The following is a 26,637-nucleotide window of genomic DNA, read 5'->3' on the forward strand; positions in this document are numbered from 1 at the left end:
CCCTGAACACCTACCCCACGGTCCCCAATCTGAGGCTTTTCCTCCCATTAGAGATGTGCGATGTAGAAAAACAAAAAATGAATCCCAAGTAATGGGGTTTCTCAATACTGCTGTTGTATAATATATTCACTTCGGTATAGACCTCTTTATGGTTCTGGGTTTGATTTTCTCCTTCATGAAATGAAGGGATTTGATAAAAAAAAAAAAAACATTTCTAATGCTCTGGTAGCTTAGAATTTCTATTTTTAAATCACTTTCGTCTGGGCAATCATGCTTTGATATCGGTGTTTTCTTCTTCTGAATTTCTGTTGTTTTGGGGGGACAGTAAATCTCCAAATAGTCTCTTACTTTGAACAAAAAACAATTTTGATGAGGCCTTCTTACCTCATGTCTCCTGTTTGACATGATAAAGTGTATCTATACTGCTGGATGTAATATTTTCAGAGAAACTGAACGAGAGCTGTTAGTCACGTAACAGTGACTTCGAATACGGCCAATTCATTCCCCTCCCCCGGTCCCACGCCCCACATCATTCACCCCCCCGCCAACCCAGACAATGGCGACCACAGATATTGTTCTGTCCCTTCTCGGACAGGTCTAGGGGTTCCACTTCATTAAGACCCCATCGCCCCTGGAAAATCCCCCGTCTCTCAGCTTGCATTTGACATCTCCACCTACTTGTCCAATCAGCTCTCCACCTTCAACTCTCAAACAACATGACTGGTCCTCAGGCCATGATCCGCCTCCCCAAGCATCCTTTATTTTCTCTCACAAAAGTTCTCATAAAATCATGACCACTCACACCATTCTTCTCGAATCCAATAACAAACAACCAGGAAACAATAAATCAGGTGTCAATAGATACCTGAAGTAAATCCACGTCTCTCTCAGAGTCCAGCTCCTCCCTGCTTTGCCAGGAATTCACTGCTGTGTTTGGACCCGCACACCCAGCTCCCTCTCTGTCCTATCTCTCACCCACTTCTCCTCTGAATGGGGTTTACTCTCCTTATTGGCTCGCTCCCATCCTATCCAAATCTGGACCAGTCCTTGTGGGAAGACACACCGGATCAGGCAGTCGGCGGAAATGCACACATTGCAAAGACACCCCTCAGCTCACTGTCTTAAGAATTCTCCCCTCCGCGGCCCTCCTGTGACCAAGGCATCCTCATTTTAACAAACACTTTCCTCCTCCACTGCAGAAAGTCAGCCCCCCAGTTTATGTGTATTGTTCATCTTAAACCATTATGTAACCTCATCTGTTACTAATGAATCATAATTGCTCAAATATTATGTCCCATTATTTCAAAAGACTACTGAAAATTAGGAATGCATAGCTAATGTTATATCCAAAATACAGCAAAGGAATATAAAAGTTTATATGTGCGCTGATTTTTTATTCTGATCTGAAAACTAGGAAAATAGAAACATAAGTTAATGCACATACACAAAACGTCACCTAAACACTCAATAAACAGTAATAGCCCTGCTATACAGATAGTTCTAATCTAATAGTATATCCAACTATTCTCCTAAAAGAAGTCACCATTTCTTCTCTGAAAAATAAGAAGAAAATTTAAGACCGCTAAAATGCAACCACAATTTGAAGGCAGAACTACCAGACTAAAAATGTATAATCACTTACCGATGGGCACATAAATTGTTAAGGTGGAGTCCATACTTCTCTTCAGCAGATAACCCATCCATCAACAAGGAGAAGATGAGAAAATTGCTCTGGCCAAGAGGTTGTGAAACAAGTCTGGATTTCTCTAGCATATATGTATAAATTCTGGCTGGTTAAGAAAAGAAAAGGGATTCTGTCAAATGGCATTATTAGTTTCATTTCCATAAATTTACACAGATTAATTAGAAGAAATAATAATGCAGCTTCTTTCCAAGCACAGACCTTTTAAAAACAAAATAACAGACTTTATTTTTAGAGAAATTTTTTAAGTCCAGAAAAATTAAGCAGAAAGTACTGAGTTCCAACATACCCTCCCTCTCTCCTCCCTCACACGCTGTTTACACTATTATTAACATCTTGCACTAGAGTGCTGCAAATGTTAAAATGAATGAACCAATATTGATACACTATTATTAACTAAAGTCCGTAGTCTACATTGGCATTTGCTCTTGGTGTTGTACAGTTCTATGGGATTGGAGAAATTTGCATGTCATGTGTGCACCATTACAGTACCATACAGAGTAGTCTGCCCTAAAACTCAGTGAACCACCTACTCACCCCTCCCTCGCCCGCAACCCCTGGTAACCAATCATCTTTTTACTGTCTCCATAGTTTTGCCTTTTCCTGAACGTCATATAGCTGGAATCACACAGTATGTGCCCCTTTCAGATTGGTTTCCTTCACTTGATAATATGTATTTAAAGTTGCTTTTTGGTCTTTTCATGGCTTTATAGCCCATTTTTCATTAGCGAATACTATTGCATTGCATGAATATACTACAGCTTGTTTATCCATTCAGCTATTAAAAAACATCTTGGTTGCTTCTCGTTTTTGCAATTATGAATAAAGCTGCTATAAACATTTAGGTCTACATTACGTGCAGATGTGGTTTTCAACTCAGTTGAGTAAATGTCAAGGAATGTGATTCCCAGATCATACGGCAAGACTATGATCAGCTTTGTAAGAAACTACTTTGTAAGAAACTTCCAAAGCGGCTGCACCCTTTTGCGTTCCCACAAGCAATAAGTCAGAGTTCCTGTTGCTCCAGATCCTTGCCCGTACTTGGTGCTGTTGGTGGTTGGGATTTTAGCCATTCTAACAGGTGTGCGGTGGTATTTCATCCTCGTTGCAATCTGCATCTCCTAGATGACATATAACGTGGACCATCTTCTCGCGTACTCACCTCCATTTGTCTGTCTTGGTGTCTTTGGTGAGACGTCCATGCAGATATTTTCCCCGTGCTTAAAACTGAGTTGGTTTCTTACTGCTGAATATTAAGAGTTCTCCATATATTTTAGACAATTTTTTATCAAATACGTCTTTCGCAAATACTTTCTCCCAGCCTATGGCTCATCATTTCATTCTCTTAACAGTGTCTTTCACAGAACAGAAATTTTGAATTTTAATGAAGTTTAGATGATCAATTTATTCCTTTCATGGATTGTGCTTTTAGTGTTGTATCTGAAAAGTTATTGCTGGGCTTCCCTGGTGGCGCAGTGGTTAAGAATCCGCCTGCCAATGCCGGGGACAGGGGTCCGAGCCCTGGTCCGGAAAGATCCCACATGCCACGGGGGCAACTAAGCCCGTGCGCCGCAACTACGGAGCCTGTGCTCTAGAGCCTGTGAGCCACAACTACTGAGCCGCGAGCCACAACTACTGAAGTCCGCGTGCCTAGAGCCCGTGCTCCGCAGCAAGAGAAGCCACCGCAGTGAGAAGCCCGCGCACCACAACAAAAAGTAGCCCCTGCTCACCCCAACTAGAGAAAGCCCGCGCGCAGCAACGGAGACCCAACGCAGCCAAGAATAAAATAAATAAATTTATTTTTTTAAAAAAAGTCATTGCCAAACCCACAGTCACGTAAAATGTCTCCTCTATTCTCTTTTAAAAGTTTTACGGTTTTGTTTTTACATTTAGATTTATGATCTAACTGAGCGATTTTTCGTGATATCTTTGTGCCTGTGGATGTTCTGTCTTTCCAGCATAATTAGTGGAAAAGACTATCCTTTATTGAATTGCCTTTGCTCCTTTGTCAATGATTAGTTGACTATGTTTATGTGGGTCTATTTCTGGGCTCTCTATTGGTGTTCCATTGACCTATTTGTCTATTTTTTCACCAGTGCTACTGAATCACTGTCTTGATTACTGTAGCTTTACAGTAAGTCTTAAAGTTGGGTAGGGCCAGTCCTCCAATGTTGTTCTTCTTTTTCAGTGTTGTGCTGGCTCTTCTGGATCTTTTAACTCTCCATACAAACCTCCTGTCAATATCCATAAAGTAACTCGGGGATTTTTATTGGAATTGTACTGAATCTATAGATCAAACTGGGAAGAAGGGACATCTTAACAATACTGAGTCTTCACAGCCTTCCTGTCCGTTGAACACTGAATGTCTCACCATTCAGATCTTCTTTGCTCTCTTTCATCAATGTTTTGTAGTTTTCCTTATGAGGATCATGTGCATATGTTGCTAAATTTATACTTAAGTATTTTTGTTTTGGTGCTAATGGAAATGGTGCTGTGTTTTGAATTTCAAATTCCAGTTGTTCACTGATGATATATAGGAAAGCGATTGACCTTTGTATATTAACCTTATACCCTGAAGCTTTGCTACAAACACTAATTAGTTCCAGCAGTTTTTTGTTGTTTTTGATGATTCTTTTGGATTTCTAAGATCAGATCAACAAAGACAGCTTGATTTCTGCCTTCCCAATATGTGTACCTTTGTTTTTTTCTTCTTATTATTACATTAGCTAGGATTTCCAGTATGATGTTGAAATAGAGTGGTGAGAGGGGACATTCTTACCTTGTTCCTGACCCAACGTATACTTTTGTGCACAAATATAATCTGAAACAAGACATGTCCTTGCCTATAACAAAGCCACCAAAATAAGTATTAGAATTTTCTTGATTAATGTCTCAAAATTTGCAGGTACATATTGCTCGGGTATATATCAGTAGACATTGATTTTAAATGCTCTGCTGTAGACATTAGCAAGTATTACTGTCAAACAGCTCAGAAGGTTTTTATAGCTGCACTATTAGGACAAGAGATACAGACAATGGTCTCTCACTGCTGGAAACACTGGAAGAAACTCACTGTAGCAAAGGCAAATACTATGTGAATTCATGAAGATACAATTTAATATACAGAATGGTACTAAGGTTTCAAGACCTAATATACTGGAATTATAAGAGGGAGCTAAATCGTGGTTTGTAGTGCAGTGGTAGATAATGATACTGGTCCTTCAACAATAAAGTTTACATTCTAGTCAGGGAGGAAATAAGTAATGTGTCTGTAAGGAATGCAGGCACAATGTGAATAGTGTCCAGTCATCTTCCTGGTTTATTGTGACCTCACACGTATTAGTAGGACTCATATCAAGGCTTCATTATTTGCTCCTCTGCCTTTAAACATTACAAAAGCAAAAGAAAAAATAAGCCACATCGTAAATACATGTTGAAATTTCGTTCATAGTACGTGAGAAATGACGAAAGTATGCAATTTGGGAATCACCACCCCAGTTTTGCTTCAAAGATAGGACTGGAAATTCAGAATCTGGTGTTAATCAGAACTTAGGACCATATACTTGGCATGCTGAAAATCCTACTGTTTCTGGAGTATTCTTTTTATTTGAGTTTAGGTTTATTCTTATCGTTATGAATGGTCAGTAAACAGTTATGTACTTGAATTTTAAATGCAACTGTGAATTACTATAGTTTTCCACTTTGAAGTAAGAATTCATGGTCGATAATTTTGGGGATCAAAAAAATAGCAGTTTTAGGAAGGAAAATGAATTTAATTTTTCCCTCCGTTTGAACTATAAACCAAATTTTGTGTAATGAGTCTACTGTTAATTATTCCAGAGTCCAGCCTCTAAAGGCAAAGAATGTGAGGTCTCCCAATTTGGCTTTTACATAGCAAATCTACTTGAACAAATGGAACCACTATCGCAGTGCTTTATTCCTATAAATTTTGTAAGTGGTCAATTTAGTCAGTCAGAATGGTGATCAGTGCTTAAAAAAATTCTCAAAATTAATAAACCTTATTAAGAAAAGTTGTCTCATTAGACACCTTCTAGGAAAGTTATCAGAAGTGCATAAAGAAAGACTCTTTCAAAATACCCCTTCAATTAGTGGCATTAAAGCCCGAAGGTGATGGTAAAATTAGAATGAGGTGGTGTGGTTTCTTTTCCATTTCTCCATGAGTATTTAATCAGGAGGTAACTTCAAATTGAGGTCTTAATTATTCAATTTTCTTTCCTACTTTTTCCTTCTTAAGCAAAATGCTGAAAACATGTTCCATTTGTTATTGATAATATTAACCCTGAAGTAATTAACTGCTCAAGAGAATACTTCTAAAAATCTGTACACATAGGAAATAAACTGTCATAGCTGTCCCCACTGTATTTTCTGGTCACCAACTAACGGAATATCAGGTGAAAATGGAGGGCCAAGTGGTGACCTTCTGACCATCAAGCTTCTATACTCAGAGAAAAGACTGACCCTACGCCCACTTGTTCAAGCCAACACACAAGCTTAATTTAAAGCAGCATTCAGAACTAATCAAATTCCACATCATAGAGTGACTTCAATACCTTTCATCTTTCAAAAACAGCATCATCCTAGTTAGCTCATCTCCAGCAGTGAATAAAACTGCTGTGGATTAGAAGAATTTCTGATCAGTAGGATTTTTTTTTAAGAAGTCCATCTTTAAGGAGATTTTAGATGGAAGAAAACAACCAAAAATTCAAAACAACCAAAAGTTCAAATTTCTGTGAGACTCTAATATTCTTCTGAATGGGGAAAATGCAGGCCTTTCTGTTGTGTTTAAAATGAAACTGGAATAATGGAAGAAAAGTGATGATAGGTTTTGAAGTTAAAAATGTTTCTGACTCATTCATGCAAGTGTCCATGCACAGAAAGTTTCTACTAATTTCTTGATTTCTGAAGATTTGTACATTTAAAAAAATACTTTATGTCACAAATATTCTTGACTGGAAGTATACTTGTGGTTCTCCATCTTTCCAGAAATCTATGTGAGCAGGTCGTACAAAAAGTTTCGCTACTGAAAAAACATATATGTTTGCACATTATATGTAACGTAATATGCAGTGAAAGGATTTTATAGGGCTATACCCATTTTCGTTCAAGATGAAAGGAGGTGGAAGACATAAACCTCCCTCTCCTTCAAGAAGGTCAAGTGCTCCAGCTGCCCTTCCACTGGCTTCCAGAAACTTCCAGCACCCACTCTCACTCTGCCCACCCAAGTGGCTATCAGTATATGACTAATAAGATCTCTTCCCAGAAACGCCCATCATGCCTTCAATCAGCAATCACCAAAAGCACACTGTTGATTAATTACTGAAGCCAAATAGTCTCTCTTTCACCCCCAGACACTACTTTTGACTTCACTCTCCAGGATCAGTAATGCCGGGGGTGTTACAGGTGAAACGGTGCCTCAATCAGGAGCCCAAAGTACGGTCCCCGGTCCTGAATCTGATACTGGCATCTACATGTCCCTCTTAACTTCACTTTCCCCATCCGTAAGTGGGGACAAAAAGAAACAAAGATCCCAGACTTCCCGGATCCCAAGAGGAGGAATCACCATTTAAAGTACCTACTGTGTACCAGGCACTGTGCTAGGTGTTTTTCCAACTTTGCCTCATTTAAATCCTGCTGCAGGCCTTTTCACATTTAAACCCAACTGGCTTATCTCCAAAGCCCAGGCTGCTTGCACTAAAAGATGCTGTTCTTCAAAGGAGATGCAATCAATTAAAGCACTCTGAAATATTCTTTTTAATTTATTTCATTTTTTTCACATTAAAAAAAATTATTTTTTAAATTTTTTGACCACACCGCATGGCTTGCGGGATCATACTTCCCCAACCAGGGATCAAACCCAGGCCCTCGGCAGTGAAAGCGTTGAGTCCTGACTACTGGACTGCCGGGGAATTCCCGGAAACTTTTTTTTTAATTGAAGTATAGTTGGTTTACAATGTTATGTTAGTTTCAGGTGTACAGCAGAGTGATTCAGTTTTGTATATATATATGTATATATATTCTTTTTCTGATTCTTTTCTATTACAGGTTATTACAAAATATTGAGTATAATTCCATGTGCTATACAGTAGGTCCTTGTTGGTTATCTATTTTATATATAGTAGGGTGTATATGATAATCCCAAACTCCTAATTTATCCACCCCCTTCCCCTTTGATAACCATGTTTGTTTTTTATGTCTGTGGGTCTATTTCTGCTTTGTATATAAGTTCATTTGTATCATTTTTTTAGATTCCACATATAAGTGATATCATGACATTTGTCTTTCTCTGTCTGACCTACTTCACTTAGTATGATCATCTCTAGGTCCATCCATGTTGCTGCAAATGGCATTATTTCTTTTTTTATGGCTGGGTAATATTCCATTGTATATATACCACATCTTCTCTATCCATTCATCTGTCTATGAACATTTAGGTTGCTTCCATGTCTTGGCTATTGTAAACAGTGCTGCAATGAACACTGGGGTGCATGGATCCTTTTGAACAATGTTTTTTTCTGGATTCATACCCAGGAGTGGGATTGCTTGATCATATGTTAATTCTATTTTTAGTTTTTAAGGAACCTCCATACTGTTCTCCATGGTGGCTGTATCAATTTACATTCCCACCAACAGTGCAGGAGGGTTCTCTTTTCTCCGCACCCTCTCCAGCATTTATTATTTATAGACTTTTTGATGATGGCCTTTCTGAAACTTTTCAAAGAACCGAGAGTATAATATTAAGGATAGTTGACGATGACATCAATGAAGATGAAAACTATTTATTTGTTTGTCTATTTAAAATTAAGGTTTGAAAAAATGAAATGCCAACATCTTAATATATTTCCCATCTCCTTGTGTTCACTCTAAGTTTTAACTTTCCCAAGTAGATAACGCAGCCTTGGCACATTTACTGGGAAACATCTCTGACTGTTAGTAAATTTCAATTTCCACTTCAATAAGCCTGGGTGTCTTCAAGACCCAGAAAAGACAAGGAGCCAATTATTCTTCCCTTTTCACACATGGGTTCTGGGTCCTCCTACCTTTGTAGACCCTTCAGCACGTTTCTGTTTTGCCAGTCTCCACACTCAGGAAGCAGAAAATGGTTCTACCCTTAGCACACACAAACTCTCATAATGAAGAGAATCGGCTCTAATTTACAAAAAATAATCCAGAGTTAAATGTTGATAACTTTCCTTGACTATTGGAGACTCTCAATGATAGGTGTCCTTTGCTGGCATGAATGAGTTCCCGAGGCGTTTACACAGCCCCCTCCCTGAACTGAATGATGGCTGCTTCGCTGTGACCGCTCCCCAGTGCCACTCCTCAGTCTGTAATCCGACAGATACTGAACACAGGCCTACTGTGCGCCCAGACAGACAAGCGCTCTGTCATCAGCAAACCCGTATCCTAAGAGGAGTCACAGACAACAACCAGACAGATGGGAAAGGGCGCTTTCAGATTTTGACAAGTGCGGGGGAAGAAATAAGGGGGGCGACTTGGTCTACAGTCAACAGAGCTGGAATCAGGGGAGCACATTAGAAACAGGGGCTTGGGGAACTTAGAAAGATTACACTGTTAAATAAGTAATCAGATGGGAAAAAACCCTGGACCGAAAGCCTAGGTTAGAATGTTCTTTATTAATTAAACTTTCTTCAAAATAAGAAACAATCCTGACTTTCTGTAGCTGATGTTTCATAAAACTGAGACTTGTATTTTCTTTGTTACAATTGGTGGTTGCCTCCCTGATCAAGGAGTTGGCATTAAATTATAAAAGTATAAGCAATAATGTCGATAAAGGAAATATACAGCATCTATCAACCTTAAAAGTAGTAATATAATATTCCCTGTACAATAAACCCCTTACAACTATTTTACATGTTGATAATTTAAGAAAATCTGGACTACCATGAAGCATGAAATCAACCTGTAACCTACATATATTTTACCTCATTTGAGGTGTAAAAACCTTAGTCCAATTTGGTTTACTATTTTAGTGAACACTTAAAATTCAGAAGGCTTTTACACAGGACTAATTTGAAGGACTCAGCTGTCTTTAAAAAACATGTAAAGTAATTTAAATTGATACTTTTTAAAATTTTTCTTTCAGAAAAGGATTCTCAGTGATGAAATTATTCAAAATATCCCGTTGACGTACAGCTTCTTAAAGTGTTTTAACAGCGCCTGTTTTTGGAGGTGGCGATGATACGTCTTCTTAGACTGAGAATAATTTTGAAAAGTAAAGACAGACACAATAGATCTCTCCTTATTCTCTGTCGTGGGGTGAATTGTGTCCCACAAAAAGATATGGCTAAGCCCCAAGCCCCCATACCTGTGCATGTGACCTCGTCTGAAAATGAAGTCACGTGCCAGGCGGGCAGTACACTGATGCTCACAGCTCTTTAACAATTCAGAGGGCGTTTCAGGACCTGGAAGTGCCTCAGATTCATCTGTATGAATATTTATTGTCACCCTGTCACAGTGTGCAGCCTGCAGAGGCTGTGTGAGAGGTGTTTGTGGGTCTGATTATGCTGGAGCTCCATGGGGCTGCCCGATGATTAACAGAAGGCTCCACAAGTAAGCCGTCGCCTCCTGCTTTTATGCAGCAATTATTTTCTAAATTAACGTTCCTGAGGAGGACATGTTAAATTCTATCCAGAAAAGAAAGTAAACAAAATTAGGAATGGATAAGACCGTCAGAAGCCACTTATCTTCGCCTTGGTAAAGGGAATATTGAATCAAGAACAAGCTGTATCAGTTTCAGGTGTACAACAAAGTGATTCAGTTATACATATACATGTATCTATTCTTTTTCAAATTCTTTTCTCTATTTGGTTGTTACAGAGTTGTTAATCAACTGCACACCAATATAAAATAAAAAGTTAAAAAAAATAAGTATAAACTTTACAACCACAAAAAAAATAAATAAATAAAATTATTCCATTTTTTCCATAAAAGAACACGCTGTATCTCCTCGGAGCCAACTGTGCGTAAGCCGTAGCATCCGGCTTCACTTGGGTTGGGCTAGAACCGTCCCTCTCAAACTTCAGCGTTTGTCTGAATCACCAGGGAATTGCCAGGAATTGTTCAAGTCCCAATCCTGAGGTCTGCAGTGGGGCATAGGAGGTTGCATTTCTAACAAGCTCCCAGATTACACAGTGTCCTTATTTATCTTCGGGTCCCCCTGGAGTAGCAAGGGGCTCGGACGTGCAACCTTCAGAACCCCCGAATCTCCCAGCTGCTATGGCTCCAACCCTTGGTGCCGGAAAGCTCAGGGGAAATGATGCTCACAAATGAGGTGGCCAGGCTGTGCCCTCCACTTGGAGGGATAGTCTCACTGGGGTGTTACAAACAAAGATGTGAAAACCAGAGTTTGAGGCTCAAGACATTTCTCCTCTGAGGTTTTCCTAAAATGGTAGATCTTCAAACAGAACTCTTAGCCATGGAGTGAGAAACAAAACAAAACAGCCTTCCTATTGCAGAATTTAAGCCTCTAACATCAACATCTAAAATTATCTTTTCTGACTCTCTTTATGCATATTTGTTACCAAATTTCATTTAGTACTAATGGGATTTGGACATACCTTACTGCAAAATACAGGTTATTTGTTTCTAAACTATGGTCAAAAGTGACTTTTGTTTCCTGAAGGGAAGATAGTGTAACTTGAAACACCAAATAAAACTGATCTCTTTCAAAGATAATTACAATTGTTTGTGTGCTAACAGCTGTTACAAAACTTTTGAAAATACTCTATTCCTCCAAGTAGATTCAGGCATTCTAACTACAGTTATATTCATGTTATTAATTTGCACGGATAATCCGTTTTGATTTGAAAGATGTAAAATCCCAAGTGAATTCTAAACTAGTTGGATTTCAAATAAGGGGTTTTCATGAAGTACACATTAAATATTTAAATCAAATAAGAAATAGTTCAGTTTGGGTTTAGTTGGGTGATCATTTTGATTTTTTGATTTGTTTTAATTCAATCATTTTAAAATACAGATTCAGTTTTATTTAAAATAGATTTCAACGTAACCCGCAAGAAGGAATTATGTACTCAAGTTACACATTACTTTGATATTTAAGTTTGTTTCTGTGTTCAGCAAGTGTGATTCATTTCAGCTATTTTTGGTTTGGTTTCATATTATATAGTTTACACAAAAATTGCCTTGAAAGGTTCACCTTGCATTTCAGAATATTTTTCAATTCACAATAATTTTAGAACTCATAACTTGACACCTTGGGTGTGCACACTGATACACCCACATGTGGGTGCGCGCGCACACACACACACACACGCACGCACACACACCAGTCACTGTTGCCACGGTGCTTGGTGTTTCTCTGCCCCCTTCTGGTAGCTCCAGAGATCTCCTTTGTTAATTTTACACTTACCTCCAGTTAAGTGTTTTTTCCTCTCACAGAATTGTAGTTCAAGATACTTTATGAAGCAGCTGGACAGGTCATTAAGAGTGGTCTTGGCGTGTCCAAAGGCTTCTAAGATGCTCATGACCTGTAGCAAAAGGGAAACGTTTATTTGTTTTTAAAGGGAAACATTTATTGAGTTACCCATCTGTTTAAATAAAATTGGGTAATAATAGCCGAGAGACAGGAATATTCCCTCAGCTAAGAGGTCCTCCATTGTTCATACAACACAATATTGCAATTTTAAGGTCATTCTTTTCTCAAATGCAAACTGCTAGCATTCTCCCTCTCAAACGGTAGCTAACAGTAACAGGATAATTATGCACAGAGCACATGACTCCCTTTTTTTCACTAGCCTCTCAGTGTAACACACACACACACACACACACAACTCAGCACATGCTATTTGGGCTTTTTAACTTGAATAGAACAGTAGAAGTGCTTCTGTGGCTTTGGAGGGAGGAATTAGAGTTAATATAAGCAATAGTCAGAATTTCCTTTAAAAATAACGAATCCACTTAAACATTTGTTTATAACCTTCTTCTGAACCCGTATTTACTTTGCCACATACTCTTTTGCACCCCGAGTCCCTAGATAACCCTCCCATACCCTGTTTTTGCTCCATAATAAGAATTCTAGATGAAGCCACTGGATCCAGTGTATCTTATCACGAGGTGCTCTTGTAGAGATGGGAGCTTGCAGCTTTAAAATGCTGTTAATACAGCTCCACGGATCAACCCTGGCATCTGAAATTCTTCACGTATTTCCTTAAAGATGACTATAGGATGAATGTCATTTTTTTCTCACAACCGATTGTGCCTGTGATAATGATGATGGCCAAGCAATTCTCCAAAATGTATGAAAATCTGGAAGGTTCAAAGATACTTTTCTGTATCTTTCAAGATACTGACATCTTAAATGTAGTTCCTGCATCAACCACAAGATGGGCACTATGATACCCTCTTGATACACTTGGTGGTGGCTTATAATTTCTAATGATAGTATTTTTTGAGACTTTTACTCTAAATTAGAAAAAAAAACGTTTGCTGCTGTTTTTAAACTTTCTGGATGCTGCTCTACTAAGGCATTCAATTCACCTGCAAGTATTTCATATTTTGAAAGATTATAAAACAACACTTTGATTCTAATCACAAGTCACAGAGCTAAACATTGTGGAAATAGCAAAATATATTAAAACGTCTGTTTCTGAAGTTTGAACTTCTGGAGAGAAACACTGAATCTTTACAGAAACCCTATGATTTAGGTCTCTTTACAATAACCTAATTTTAAAGATCATAATAGTGCATTGATAGTAGTAATGGCAGAAATGTTTCTGAAAAATAATTTGAAACAGTATTTATGAAGGTCCTATGTTTTGCTTCTTTTCCAACAACTTAATATGAAATAAATATATAGCAAAATTAATAGTGTAATTATATCACATTTTAAACCTTTATAATATTACAATAAACAATTGTTTAAAAATTCATAAAAATTTTAAATATTTTGGCGTCTAGTTTGTTGGCGTTGTATCTGATAACACACTAATTTCTTATTATAATAGAGAATGAATATAAAAGATAATGACCCACGCCCAGACAGGAAGTCCAGGGTAATGAACGGCGCGCGATGCATGTGCTCTGCCCCCCCTTTCCCGCTCCGCTAATGACAAGTTCTACCACCGTGAGCAAGTTTCATAAATTCCCAAACCTCCTTTCCTTTACTCTAAGCAGAATAACCCCTTCAGTTGTTATCAGAGTCCGTTGTATGAAGTGCTCAGCTTGGCGCCTGGCACATGGTAAGCATTCAACAAATAGCAAAGATTCGTTTTGTTTTTGTTAATAATAGTAGAAAACATTTATACTTTACTTACTATGTGCCAGGAACTATATATATATATATATATATATATATATAAAGTTATATATAAATTATATCTAACCGTACACACAGTCATATATATGTACGAACGTATATGCGTGTGTATGTATAAATAACTTCTTTTAATTCTCACAACTACTGTCTCCATTTTATAGAAAAGGAAATTGATGGATTAAGTAAATTTCCCAAGGTTCAGAGCTTATAAATAGTGGAGCTGGGATTGAAACCCGAGCACTCTCTTGCAGGATCGGTGTGTTTAATCACCGTATCTGAATAACGATAAAGACATATAAGGCAGAAAATTAGCATAAACCGAAAACTACTGAACAAATATAAATATATGGCATTCTTTCATTGTGCACTGCTGGTCCGCGATTCAAGATTAAACTGAAATGAGGTGTGTGTGGTTTTTTCTTTTTTTAATCTTTAATCATCCATTTGCCCAATAGGTGGCGCTAAACAAATGTGTTAAGAGAAATACAGAAAAAATGCAAAACCAATACTGTTCTGCCGCTCAACTTTAAAACAAAATAATGAGAATATTGTGCCATAATAAAACTTTAAATAAAAATATAGGCAAAGGGAAGTAAGTGTACATTTCCTCAGTATTTACTGTTTCAAATTTTATTGGCATGATTTGTTCCTATTTTACATTGGAATTTTTTTCTATAACATTTTCTTAGTTCTGCCACTAAAAGTTATGCGCACTTATCCTGGTAGTAGTTAGTCAGCTGGATTTTCTCAAAGTAAAAACTTGTAGCCTCCTCAATAAAAAATAAGGGCTTAATCAAGGTGCCCCCATCACTCTGTGAAAGCAGTTGCTCAATAAATATTTATTTAAGTAATTTAAATGGAACTGAATGTCTTAAAGTTGAAACTCATTTGGGCCAGAATTAGTGAAAAGTCCCAGGCAATTGTGTTTTTTCCCAAAACATGACTTTTATGTTCCAATAAACCTACTGCCGTGGAAAGTCCCTGCTTCCACAGTTTGAAATTCAAATAATGCGACTACAAACAACCACCCTCTTAACCGATCTCAGCTGTTTTGAAATTGTCCAGGGAAACAAAAGCAGTATCTACAGTGATAGGATTCAAACCCACCTGCCCATGGGGTAAAGCTCACTCTGAAGCCCATCGCGAAGGCAGAACGTAAACCTAACGTAGACTTTCAAGACGGACAACTGAAGTATAAGATTAAAATCCAGAAAAGTTTCAGCTGTGTGTCCTTTAAAAATATGTGCATTACCTGCATAAAATTACCGAAAATCATCTCTGGAGCTCATCTTCAGATACCAGTTAGATCTCTTTCTCTCCCTCTCTGCACCCTCTGTGGAGAACACTGCTCACCGTGAGAGCATGGAACTTAGAAAGGGCCAGCTTCCTCCCAAACCCCTTCCCTTTGTGTGTCCCACCCCCACCCCAACTCCGGATAATAACCTTTAATCTATAAATCTTTAATTCTGCCATCGATGTAAACCACAAGGAAAATGTTCTCTACGCCTCAGTTTCTCCACGATTCTGTGCTGAAGACCTACCGATATGTCCTTCCTGTTATGTTGCTACCGTTCTTCTACTATTTATTCCTTGGAAACTGCTCTTCAGCATGACCTTCAATGACTGTTCTTCTCTCACATTATGCTAAGATGTAGGGCAACATGATTTGGTCCAGACTCAACCAGTATCTCCCAGTGGAAGATACCATGTGTCTGTCTGCCGTGTACGTGGCCCCTCGGGGCAGCATCTTGCACGTGTCTGCCCTGTGGTATCTCCAAGGGGTTGTTCCACCATCTAACTCTGCTCACTCGCTCCTCTCTTTTCAGGGCCACCTAACGAACCTTCCTCTCATCTTGCCCTGAACATAAAGCCTTCTACTACGTTGCTCTGTGTATCAAGGATATTCTTTTCTTCTCACCTCCTAAATACAATTTTTCTTTCATGCAGAAAGTACTGGCCCATCTCTTAAACAGACATAATTTCAGTGCACACCTGTGATGTTATAATGATTTACAGTCAGCTCATAACTTTTTCCAATGTGTGTATTTTATTACCGCACAGCACACACACTTGGATGCTGGGCAAAAACCGGCTGGGTAATTTTCAAGAATGTCTCGTACACTGAATAAATGCATGTGGATGATCATTTAAAGGGAGACCAAAAAAAGCATGATGGACATGAAGTTTAAGCCATACTCAAACCTAAGACTGGAAATCACTTATTTATGACACCCTTAATTTGTCATGAGAAAGGAGTAAAATGAACAAATGAATTAGGAATAGTTTCACTTGAAATTTGCATTGACATTATAATACGGATTCCCAGATGCTAATTGATTTGGAAGCGTTATATCCATCTTATCCAAAAAAATGCAGCTTAGAATGTATTCACTACATAAAGCCAATTTACATAAAGTAATCCAATTTACATAAAGCAATCCAATTTACATAAAGTAATCTAATTTACATAAAGCCAATTTACATAATCTAGAATGCATTTTAGAAGTCACACTCTGCTCTTTCTCAAAGCATTGTTTTAATAAATGAGTGCTTTAGTCTATAATTTACATAGAGACTACGGTTTTTTGTCATTACAATTAAGCCAGTAGATCCTGTTATTTTATTAGGTAACCTGAGTCTACTTTATAACCGCATTGCTTTATAGATTCTCTAATCCTTAAGTGTCATTAGTAAGCATATTACAATATCTGAACAAAGAGTTTACACTACTTTTCCCAAGTTGACCCAAAATGTTAAATTACTTTGAGCTGTGCTGTAGAATTCTGCACATGCCCAATATATAGCTCGAGTTTAAGAGATGGTTATGAATTAAAGTCATTAATGAACACATACAATACCACAGATGCATTGTAGAGTTGATTTATCATACATTCTTTGTAAAGAGAAGAACTGAAAAGACAGTTTCTCCTTCTAATCCGCTGTGGCCTGGAAAACACCTGTTAACAAAACTTGCTAGAACAGTGTGAAAACATCAGTCTACTTGCAGGTGTCTCCTTGAGTCAAATGTCTGAGTTTTATCGTGTGAAATTTGACCTTTCCCTTCGCTGCTAATAGGATTTTGTGGCTCCTCATTCAATCCTGACAGTATTTTAGGTCTATGAAGTAGCAGGATAAGGTGTCTTCATATAAAAGCAAATGTTACTGCATATAATTTAAAATCAGTCTTAATTTGGGTGAAGGGAGTCAAAAGGTACAAACTTCCAGTTATAAGATAAATAAGTCCTGGAGATGTAATGCACTGCATGGTGACTACAGTTAATAATAGTGTATTGTATATTTGAAAGTTGTTAAGAGACTAGATCTTAAAAGTTATCATCACAAGAAAAAAAATTTTGTAACTATGTGTGGTGATGGATGTTAACTAAACTTATTGTGGGGTGATAATTCTGCAATATACGCAAATATCAAATAATTATGTTGTATACCTAAAACGAATACAATGTTATATGTCAAAATATCAATTTTGGGGTTGAAGGTTTATCACCAGCCTATTAATGTCATCAAAGTTGACTGTTACCAGTTCTTTTACATACATTGAAACTTTATTATCACCTCTCAGTAATCCCCCCACAAAAGTTGCTTATCTGGCCAATCCCACCAAAGTGTCCCTTTCTATGTAAACAACGACAGACTCTAACTGTATTAGGTATTTTCAATCCAACTGTTCAGAGCAAATACAAAAAGAGTATGACGTTCAAAATATTTTAAACTATATACAAGAAAATAAACCTTGACGTGAACAACATTCATTTGCACCGGTCTTTTTTTCTTTCTTTCCACAAATTTTGGTCAACTTATGGTTAAACTGATGGCCTATTAAGATGCCCCCTTTATTTGTAAACTGCATTTTTCTTGCTTCTCCATAGTTTCTAACCCAAGCAAGAGACTTACATGTTTAAATTTGGAATCGAATATAGGCCTGCTGGAACCAGACCTACAGGCGAGGTGTCTCATTATTTGTTTGCTGGCTTCAGACTTCCCAGATCCTCTTTCTCCACTAAAATAAAATAGAAAAAAAAAAAAAAAACCACAAGTTTACGGTTTTGGAGAACATAGTAAAAAAAATTAAATAATCCGAGACAATTCTCAGGCACAAAGAAGGTGAGGAAATGACCTAGTGACTTTTAATGAGATGATGGTATCATTTAATACTTCCATGTGATTCACTCCTTTGCTGTACTATATACACAATAAATAAATAAGTGTGTGTGTATGTTTGTGTGCCTCTGTGTGTGTACCTGTGTACAAACAATATGGTGTTTTCGATGCTGGGACTATAAATGAATAGCATGCCACTTCTGCTCCCCAGTGTCTTACAGAGTAGAACCACATGATGCAGGTCAATTATAGCAGAAAGGCCTTAGGCTGGAAAGAAAGACGCTTCCGCCTGTCCCCTGCTTTGTGAGTGCAGGTGAGTGGGGTGGCCGCCAGGTGTCGGTCCCCTACAGTCGAGATGCGTATTTGGTAGGGCCACACGTCTGGCCTGGTTAAATCTTTGAGTCCTCCAGGAAAGACGTTACATCTTCCTTGGAAAAGTCATTCAATCCTTCTCAGCTTTCCTCCTCTTTCCTTCAAAGTGAACATCAAGCGTGCAGCTCCTACAACTAAGCCGGTAAAGATGGAGGAGTGACCAGGTAGGTAAGTGCCCGGTGCTCAGCAGATCTGAAAACGGCCTGTTTCGTCTTGAGGCTGCTGTCAGTTTTGACATTTCGTGTTTTCCATTTTCCTTTAATCTAGGAACAGGCACCATCCAAATATGTCCTGCATGAGGACAGTGCTTTTGGTATTTCCCAGGCATACTTCATAATGACATAATTCCTATAAATAATTATTGTATTATATTCCTGAGACTAGGCAATATAGGGTTAACACAAAACTCCAATACAATAAACACTAAACCAACGTGGTCCGATATGAAATAAGGCTTTTACTGCATCTAGATGGAATACTCGTGAAAATGGTGTTTACTCATCGATAGCCAAAAGTTGAAAATACATATAAAGCTCTTTTGCTAGGGCTTTCTCAGGTTTCTCCCTTGAGCATTTGTTCTAATGAATTTGATTAAAGGGTGTTTGCCAGGAAAGAAACTGACACTTAATTCTCTTATTCACGTCTCAACTTGTTAATAAAACGTCTACTCCCCTCATCTGTGACCATAAACATTTTAACCACTTTTAGAGCGACCAATTTAGCAGCCTCAGGGGAGCAGGTGACAGTGACCTGCGGAAGATACGAAAGAGCTCATCATGGGTTCAAAGACACTTCCTTTTAACCTTCTAATTGCAGAGCAGAAACAATCTAAATCTTTCATGATGGAAATTTAACGTCTACAATTACATTCCCTGTTAAAAAATCCTATTACCCAGCAACATAACTTGATGTGTCAGGCGTCTCATTTTTAGAGAGATTTTGCTTGCATTCACTCAGGGATCAATCTTGAAAATACCATTTTCCTTTTTCAAATATTGCCTGTTCCTTCAAATGAGACTTACTGAGGGCCTACTACGTGCTGGAGTCTGTTAGTCTTCAGAGTAAAAGAGGTGAAAAGATACCGCTTCCTGCGCCATGGGCTGGGGATACTCTCGAGGAAGGAGTAGGTACATAATTAAGGTATAATTATAACAGGTGGGCACAGCTAGCAACGAGCCCATGGGAGAAGGGGCAGGTACATCTCTGGGAAGAAGCCAGGGGAGGCTTCTGGGTGAGGTAGTAATTGAGCTCATTCTTGGAGAAGGGGCAGCGTAGAAGGCAGTGCTTATGCAACATTAAACACTCAACCAACACTCCCTGAGCATCTACTGAGCAAGTCGAAACAGGGGCGGGTCTCGAGTCCCTGCGGATCTGGAGACACAGAGCCTGGGAGGCTGTGGGGCTGACCCAGTGGTCACATGAGTCCCTTTTCCTTCTCCCCACCGTTGCCCTCACCCTGTGACCACATGTCGGGAAAATGATCAACTCTCTCGGCTAGCCAGAATCACATGCCTTTTTGCCATCTCATAAAATCCCACAACGATCACCACATTTCACTTTGAGTAAAATACAAAGAAATCTTAGAAAAAAGAAAAAATGGATATAATAGTCTTGGCCTCATAGCATATCAAGTTGAAACTAAAAATTCTAGTTCAACGTGTTCAAGAAACATTCCTTGATCTGAAAATCCACATCTATGATTAAACCAGACATTGACCAAAGATTTGGGGCGGCGCTGATGGGTCATGGACCCATACAAAATGTGAAGCTTAAATATGCACAGCCTTGTCTGCTAAATCTGTACGTGACAGAAGCAGACCCTATGTTGCTTATTTCACAAGTTAGCGGCACATTCAGCATAAAACATTAGTTTAGGTTTGCTCAGCAAACTGTTAGGATAACGGATATTTGTCGTACATGCTCAAACAATTAATTAAAACCATCTATCAAGGCCTTCAGAAAATTAAAGCAAAGGTAGAACTTGGTGGGCTCCAAACTCCCATTCTAGCCCAGGACAGAGATCTAAAAATTGTTAAAAACTATTCCTTAGGGGCTTCCCTGGTGGCGCAGTGGTTGACAGTCCGCCTGCCGATGCAGGGGACACGGGTTCGTGCCCCAGTCCGGGAGGATCCCACATGCTGCGGAGCGGCTGGGCCCGTGAGCCATGGCCGCTGAGCCTGCGCGTCCGGAGCCTGTGCTCCGCAACGGGAGAGGCCACAGCAGTGAGAGGCCCGCGTACCACAGAAAAAAACAAAAAAAAAACTATTCCTTAGGATGAAGCCTAGTGTGTTACGGGAGCCCATAATTATGAAGAAAATGAGAAATAAAATGAAAATTTGAAAATCAAATTAAAAATCCTCTGGCCTGGTACTGTAAATCATCTACTCCAGGAATATTTGAATTTTGATCTCCAAATCTTCAATTATTCTTTGTAAATGCTAATTATGGGACATAAAAGACACTCTGTAAATGATCTTTGCACAAAGTATTTAGTTGAATTATAAATTGGCTCATTTTAACGTATTAATATAAAGGCAGAAAGCCTGTCGTAGTCAAGACAATCAAGGAGGTTGAGAAGCTACATGCAAACACCAATCCTGAAAGAAGGAAGACAATGGCTAGAGTAATAAGTCCTTATGATCATGGATTTGCTCTTCCTTTTTTTTTTTTTGCAGTACGCGGGCCTCCCACTGCTGTGGCCTCTCCCGTTGCGGAGCACACGCTCCGGACGCACAGGCTCAGCGGCCATGGCTCATGGGCCCAGCCGCTCTGCGGCATGTGGGATCTTCCCGGACCGGGGCACGAACCCGCGTCCCCTGCATTTGCAGCCGGACTCTCAACCACTGCGCCACCAGGGAAGCCCTGCTCTTCATTTCTCGAAACGTGAATGAAGAAATCTTTTTTTCAGAATAAGTGGTTGATAACATGGCGTTATTAGCCTTTAAAAATGTCCCAAAGGAATATTAGTTCTGCAGAATATTAACAAATCTTGCTATTGTTAGAAAAACAATTCCAGGAGCAAGTACATGTAAAAACAAAGACAAACAGGTTTCTTCACTGAAAGAACATGCTAGGCATTGTGAACTCTGTAATCGGTAGGTTCCCAAAGGATATGGATTCACTGGCCCCTCAAAGCTTCGCTAAGGTCCAAAGTCTTTGACAAGGATTAAGTGGACTCAATGAGAATTTAGTTAAGTCCGTGGATTTGTAACCATCATTTTAGGTGAGTCTGGGGGGACCTCTGCAAGCCTCCTTAGGTTAGCGGCACTGGGCGAGCCACGCTCTAGAGTCTGGCTGTGAGTGTGGATAACCTTCACTCGGGCTCAGAAGCCAGACTATTGGGCTCACATCCCAGCTACACTATTTACTAGTTGGGAGACCCTGGACTAATTAGCTAACCCTTCTAATACTCAGCACCTGATACATAAAATGACAATAATAGTAACAATGATGATACCTATCCTACAAGGTTACTAAAGCAATGAATAAGATGATACATGGAAAGCACCTAGAGGAGAGGCTGGCACTTAGCAGGTTCTCAATAAATATGAGTTGTTATTATTGTCAACACTATTACACACTCCCCACCATCTCACGATTTTTAAAAAGTGTTTCTCTTTTTGTGTAAGTGAGACCAGGAAACCCAACAGATAAAGCAGATGAAAGCAGAGTTGCTTGATTCAAGAACGCCCGGGTCCCCCACCCGACCCCAGGGGACACTTCCGAACAGGTGTAAAAACAACCATTTGCACACTATTTTGAAAACCAGAACACTAAAGTTTGCAACCCATCGATGTGACCCTCCATGGAATTTTTGATTAAATTCACAACGTAACAGTATATAAAGAAGTGCTTATTTAAATATTTAAATATTATTTGGGTTCTTTCCAGGTTTCCATAGTTACTCTTTTATCTCACTTGGACTCAGGTTGTGCAAAGCTTTATTCACACATTCAGTTTTCAACCAACACTACTGCTGAAATCTATGCAAAGCCAGGGGTATTTATGAAAGTCTCCCTCTTGTGGCAGTGTGGTCTGATATAAAACACAATTCTCAACGCAGATCTTATTTTCATACCTAAGTATTTCTTTATTCCTCTATCAATATATAATCACATTTCATCCCTACTTCTTGTGGTACACTTCTTTTTGACGTGAAGAATTTTTGCTCCAATCTAAATGCTCCCTCCTGAGCGTCTTGGTATTTATGAGCTAATATTACCATTGCATTTCACTAAAAAATTAATTTGAGTGTATAATTTTGTTGACATATGAGCAAAGGTATAAATACCTAGAAGCGGGTGGGAAATCCCACATCTGCAAGGCCTTGCATGGTATTTTGCTCAGCACCACATTTTGGAGAAGGGTGGTACTAGTAGCGGGTGCCTCTCTTTCCCATGTTTTCTAAGGTTTGAAAGCAAGACACTAGTTCTAAGCTGTAAATCTTCAAAATGAAGAAAAAATTGGATGACTCTCGCAAACATAATGTTGAATGGTTGAAATGAGTTTCAGGTTCAGTTTGTTGATATCGATTCAGCTACACTCAGGGCCATTTCTAACAACAAAGGTGTTTCTCCTTTGTAACGAGTCAAGGGTACTCACTGCACACTTAGTGGACCACGAACTGGTGAGGGAGTAAATAAACGTAAACCAAAAGAAATGAGGACGGTTTTACCGCCAAGCCCTCAGGGCAGAACTGAGCCTGGAGCTGGGGTGAGGGGCAGGCTCACCTGAGAATGAAGCACTGAGGTCTCTGCTCCTGGAAAAGCTGGTGGAAGGCTCTCTCCGCACAGGAGAAAATGTGAGGTGGCAGAGAGGGGCAGGGCTGCCCCGCACTGCCCAGGTACAGCTGGGAGACCTGGAAAACAGGGCAGCACACAGGCAGGAATCTCCATGAAAAGGGTTCAGGATCCTCTACCTCACGATGCTACTGACATTATTTCCCATACACAGAAGCATATAAATCTCTAATTCTGAGTCTCACTTGTAAACACAAAACATTTGCACAATGCTGCCCTTCTCAGCACATTTTAAGCATCCGTAATGACAAAACGGAGACACACATCTGAGCCTTCATTATCTGGCTTGCAGGCTTTAAATCACCTGGCTGTCTTCAAAGAGAGCAACTCCCCAAAATCCAGTTCAATAGCTCTCCATGAAGTAAGCTGAAACGGTGGCAACTTATATCAAATGCAATTTCTCTCAGCAACATTTAATTTCAGTAACATAAGATGGCAAGGATATTTAATTTGAAAAGAAAGCAGTTGCATCTGAAACATACAAATTTCTCGGAAAAAAGACAAAATGAACTTGATTTCAGGGCAATGGTGATTTTTTAATGATTGCCATGGTGATTCAGTGCTAGTATTTTTAGTCCTTTCGAGTTTCGAGTGAATGGCGTTATATTAGAATCAAAACTAAATGATAGGAGGACTTGTGCGTCATGAAGAAATATCAGACAAATTTAATTTTTATTCTGCAAAATAACTGGCTTGTATCTTCAAAGATGTCAAGGTTGGAAAGTTCAAGAGTAGATTGAGGGACTGTTCCAAATGGAAGGGAATTAAATGCCCAGTGGTCAGCACACCCTGTGATGGTGGACTGGATCTTTGGTTGTTTGGGCATCACTGAGACAATGGAAAAGACTTGAATGAAGCCTCCTGATTAAGTGGTAACAGCTCTAATTTCCCGATTTTGATGACTGTATGGAGGTTACATAGGAAAATGCCTTTGTTTGTAATAAATACACAGTACATGTACTCAAGGTTGATGGGACAACATGCCAGCAAATTATTTTGAAATGGTTGAAGGAAAAAAGTTGTTTGTACTAATTATTTGCAATTTTTCCATAAGTGTAAAATTATTTCAAATTATAGGGGAAATAATTTTTTAACGTAGAATCAATGATCTACAGCTACAAGAAAAAATTGGATGACTCTCACAAATATAATGTTGAATGGAATCTATCAGATACATATGAGAACATACTATGAGATCCCATTTACAGAGAGCCAAAAAAAAAGCAGGTGAAACCAATCTATGTACGCTGTTAGAAGTCAGCGTGGCGGTACTTTGGGCAAAGGGTCAGTGATTGGAAAGAGGAAGTGTGGGCTCTGGAGGCTGGGAATGTTCTACCTCCAGTGCTTGTGGAAAAGTACACTCAGAGATGAGCACCTTCGTGTATGCATTATATCCCAATAAAGACATCAAAAGCCTATGTCATTAAACATTGTGGTTCTGGTGCAGAGAGAGAAAAAGGAGCCGCTGGAACAGACTACAGAACTCCACTCAGGCCTACACGGTGAGATTTGGGGGCCATAGGGGCTGTGTCACTTATCCTTAAAGGAAGCTGTCAAGAAAATTGATTATTTGTAAAGGAAACAAACATCACTATCTCATGCCAATCTGTAAAAATAAATTCCAACTGAATTTAAGTTCCAAATATGAACAGCAAAGTTTCACACATTTAGAAAAGTATGTAAAAACAGTACTCTTATGATTTGGGAGTAAGGGAATAGGGGTCAAAACCACGAATTGTATTGGGAGAAATCCTACAACATCATAGCTAACAACTCCTGTTCAACCACAAACAGCACACATATAATAATAAAAAAAACTCAGGCGAAGACAGAGAGGAAAGTAAGCTGGGCATACAATCAATAAATCCTCAGCATTTTATAAATGACTCTCACAAATCAGTAAGAAAAACTGGAAACAAAATAGAAAATTGGGCAAAGAGTGTAAGCGGAAAGGAAAGGCCAATACACGTGAGAAAAGATGAAAAACAGCTCTCTTCGTAACCAAGGAAATGCTATTTCAAACAATAAGGTGATACAGTGCGCATGAACTATTGGTAACTTTATCAATAGTAGCTTAATAACGATGGCGACGGCCTCACTTGCTCTGTGCTCGCCGCTCTTCTCAGTACTTGACACTCACTCATCCAGTTCTCCTAGAAACCCGAGACTTGGATGTGAGCATGATCGTCCTGCTTACAGATGAGGACCCTGATGCAAAGAAAAATTAGTGACAGGTCCAAGGTCACGTGGCAAGTTAGTGGTGGAGCTCGACTTCGAAATGAAGTTTTCTCTAGGGCTGAAAAACACATGTATAATACTGAGTGTTGTTCTAAGAAATTCTACGTGTAATTTGGCAGAAACTTCTAAACTTAAGGAGGTAGGTTTGACTCGCGATCTCTCTGTAGAAATTCTCAAACATGAACCAAGAACTACACATCAAACAATCCTCAGTACTCTCTGTAAGAGCAGAAAAAAAGAGCAATTCTACGATAGGGATTAATGAATAAATATAAATAATTGTGTATTAAAACAATAAAACACTATAGGGTATTTAGAATGAATTAACTAGACCCAAACCTTTTAACATGGAAATTTTTTTTTTTTTTTTTGCGGTACGCGGGCCTCTCACTGCCGTGGCCTCTCCCGTTGCGGAGCACAGGCTCCGGACGCGCAGGCTCAGCGGCCATGGCTCACGGGCCCAGCCGCCCCGCGGCACGTGGGATCTTCCCGGACCGGGGCACGAACCCGTGTCCCCTGCATCGGCAGGCGGACTCCCAACCACTGTGCCACCAGGGAAGCCCCATGGAAAATTTTTGAAAGCATAATGATTAATGACGATTTTTGTTGTAAAAGAATATAGCTAGTATATTCTCAGAGTAAATTAAAACAGAAAATAATAGCATATGCAGTTTTTATTGCATATATTTGTGCACGTATACGGAATGAACAGACAGAAGATTGGATAAAAGGATAACTTCGGTGATGTATGTGTATAGCTGATTCACTTTGTTATAAAGCAGAAACTAACACACCATTGTAAAGCAATTATACTCCAATAAAGATGTTAAAAAAATCTATTAACGGATAATAAAGAACAGTACATAAAAAAAAGGGTAACTTCGGGTAGTGATTGCCATCTTTTGTGAAAAGGAACAGGCGGAAGTGGAACTCAGTCTGTGTTGACATTACGCAGTGTCACTTAATCTCAGATACCATGTAATTGAAACATACCTTTATTTTCAGTACCACCCAGAAAATAACATTACAATTAAACTAGCACACAGTGTCTTGGTATCACGTCTTTAAAGCTGCATCCCAACCTCAGGAGT

The 26,637-nt window shown here is 39.0% G+C and overlaps 1 protein-coding gene across 2 annotated transcripts in view; it reads right to left on the minus strand.

Annotated features, from left to right (window-relative positions):
* Window positions 1-26,637, minus strand: part of MYO16 (myosin XVI) — a 531,143-nt gene that overhangs the window by 232,150 nt on the left and 272,356 nt on the right. For both annotated transcript variants that reach the window (XM_029210034.1, XM_029210033.1), the window contains exons 13-16: window positions 23,240-23,367; window positions 17,931-18,036; window positions 12,114-12,231; window positions 1,643-1,790 (exon numbers count right to left, since the gene is read on the minus strand). In XM_029210034.1, the coding sequence (XP_029065867.1) occupies window positions 1,643-1,790; window positions 12,114-12,231; window positions 17,931-18,036; window positions 23,240-23,367 (500 nt within the window). The remainder of the gene's footprint in view (window positions 1-1,642; window positions 1,791-12,113; window positions 12,232-17,930; window positions 18,037-23,239; window positions 23,368-26,637) is intronic.

The sequence above is a fragment of the Monodon monoceros genome, unplaced genomic scaffold, assembly GCF_005190385.1.
Source record: "Monodon monoceros isolate NGI ecotype Baffin Bay Population unplaced genomic scaffold, NGI_Narwhal_1 Super_Scaffold_8, whole genome shotgun sequence".
In the NCBI taxonomy this organism is placed as follows: Eukaryota; Metazoa; Chordata; class Mammalia; order Artiodactyla; family Monodontidae; genus Monodon; species Monodon monoceros.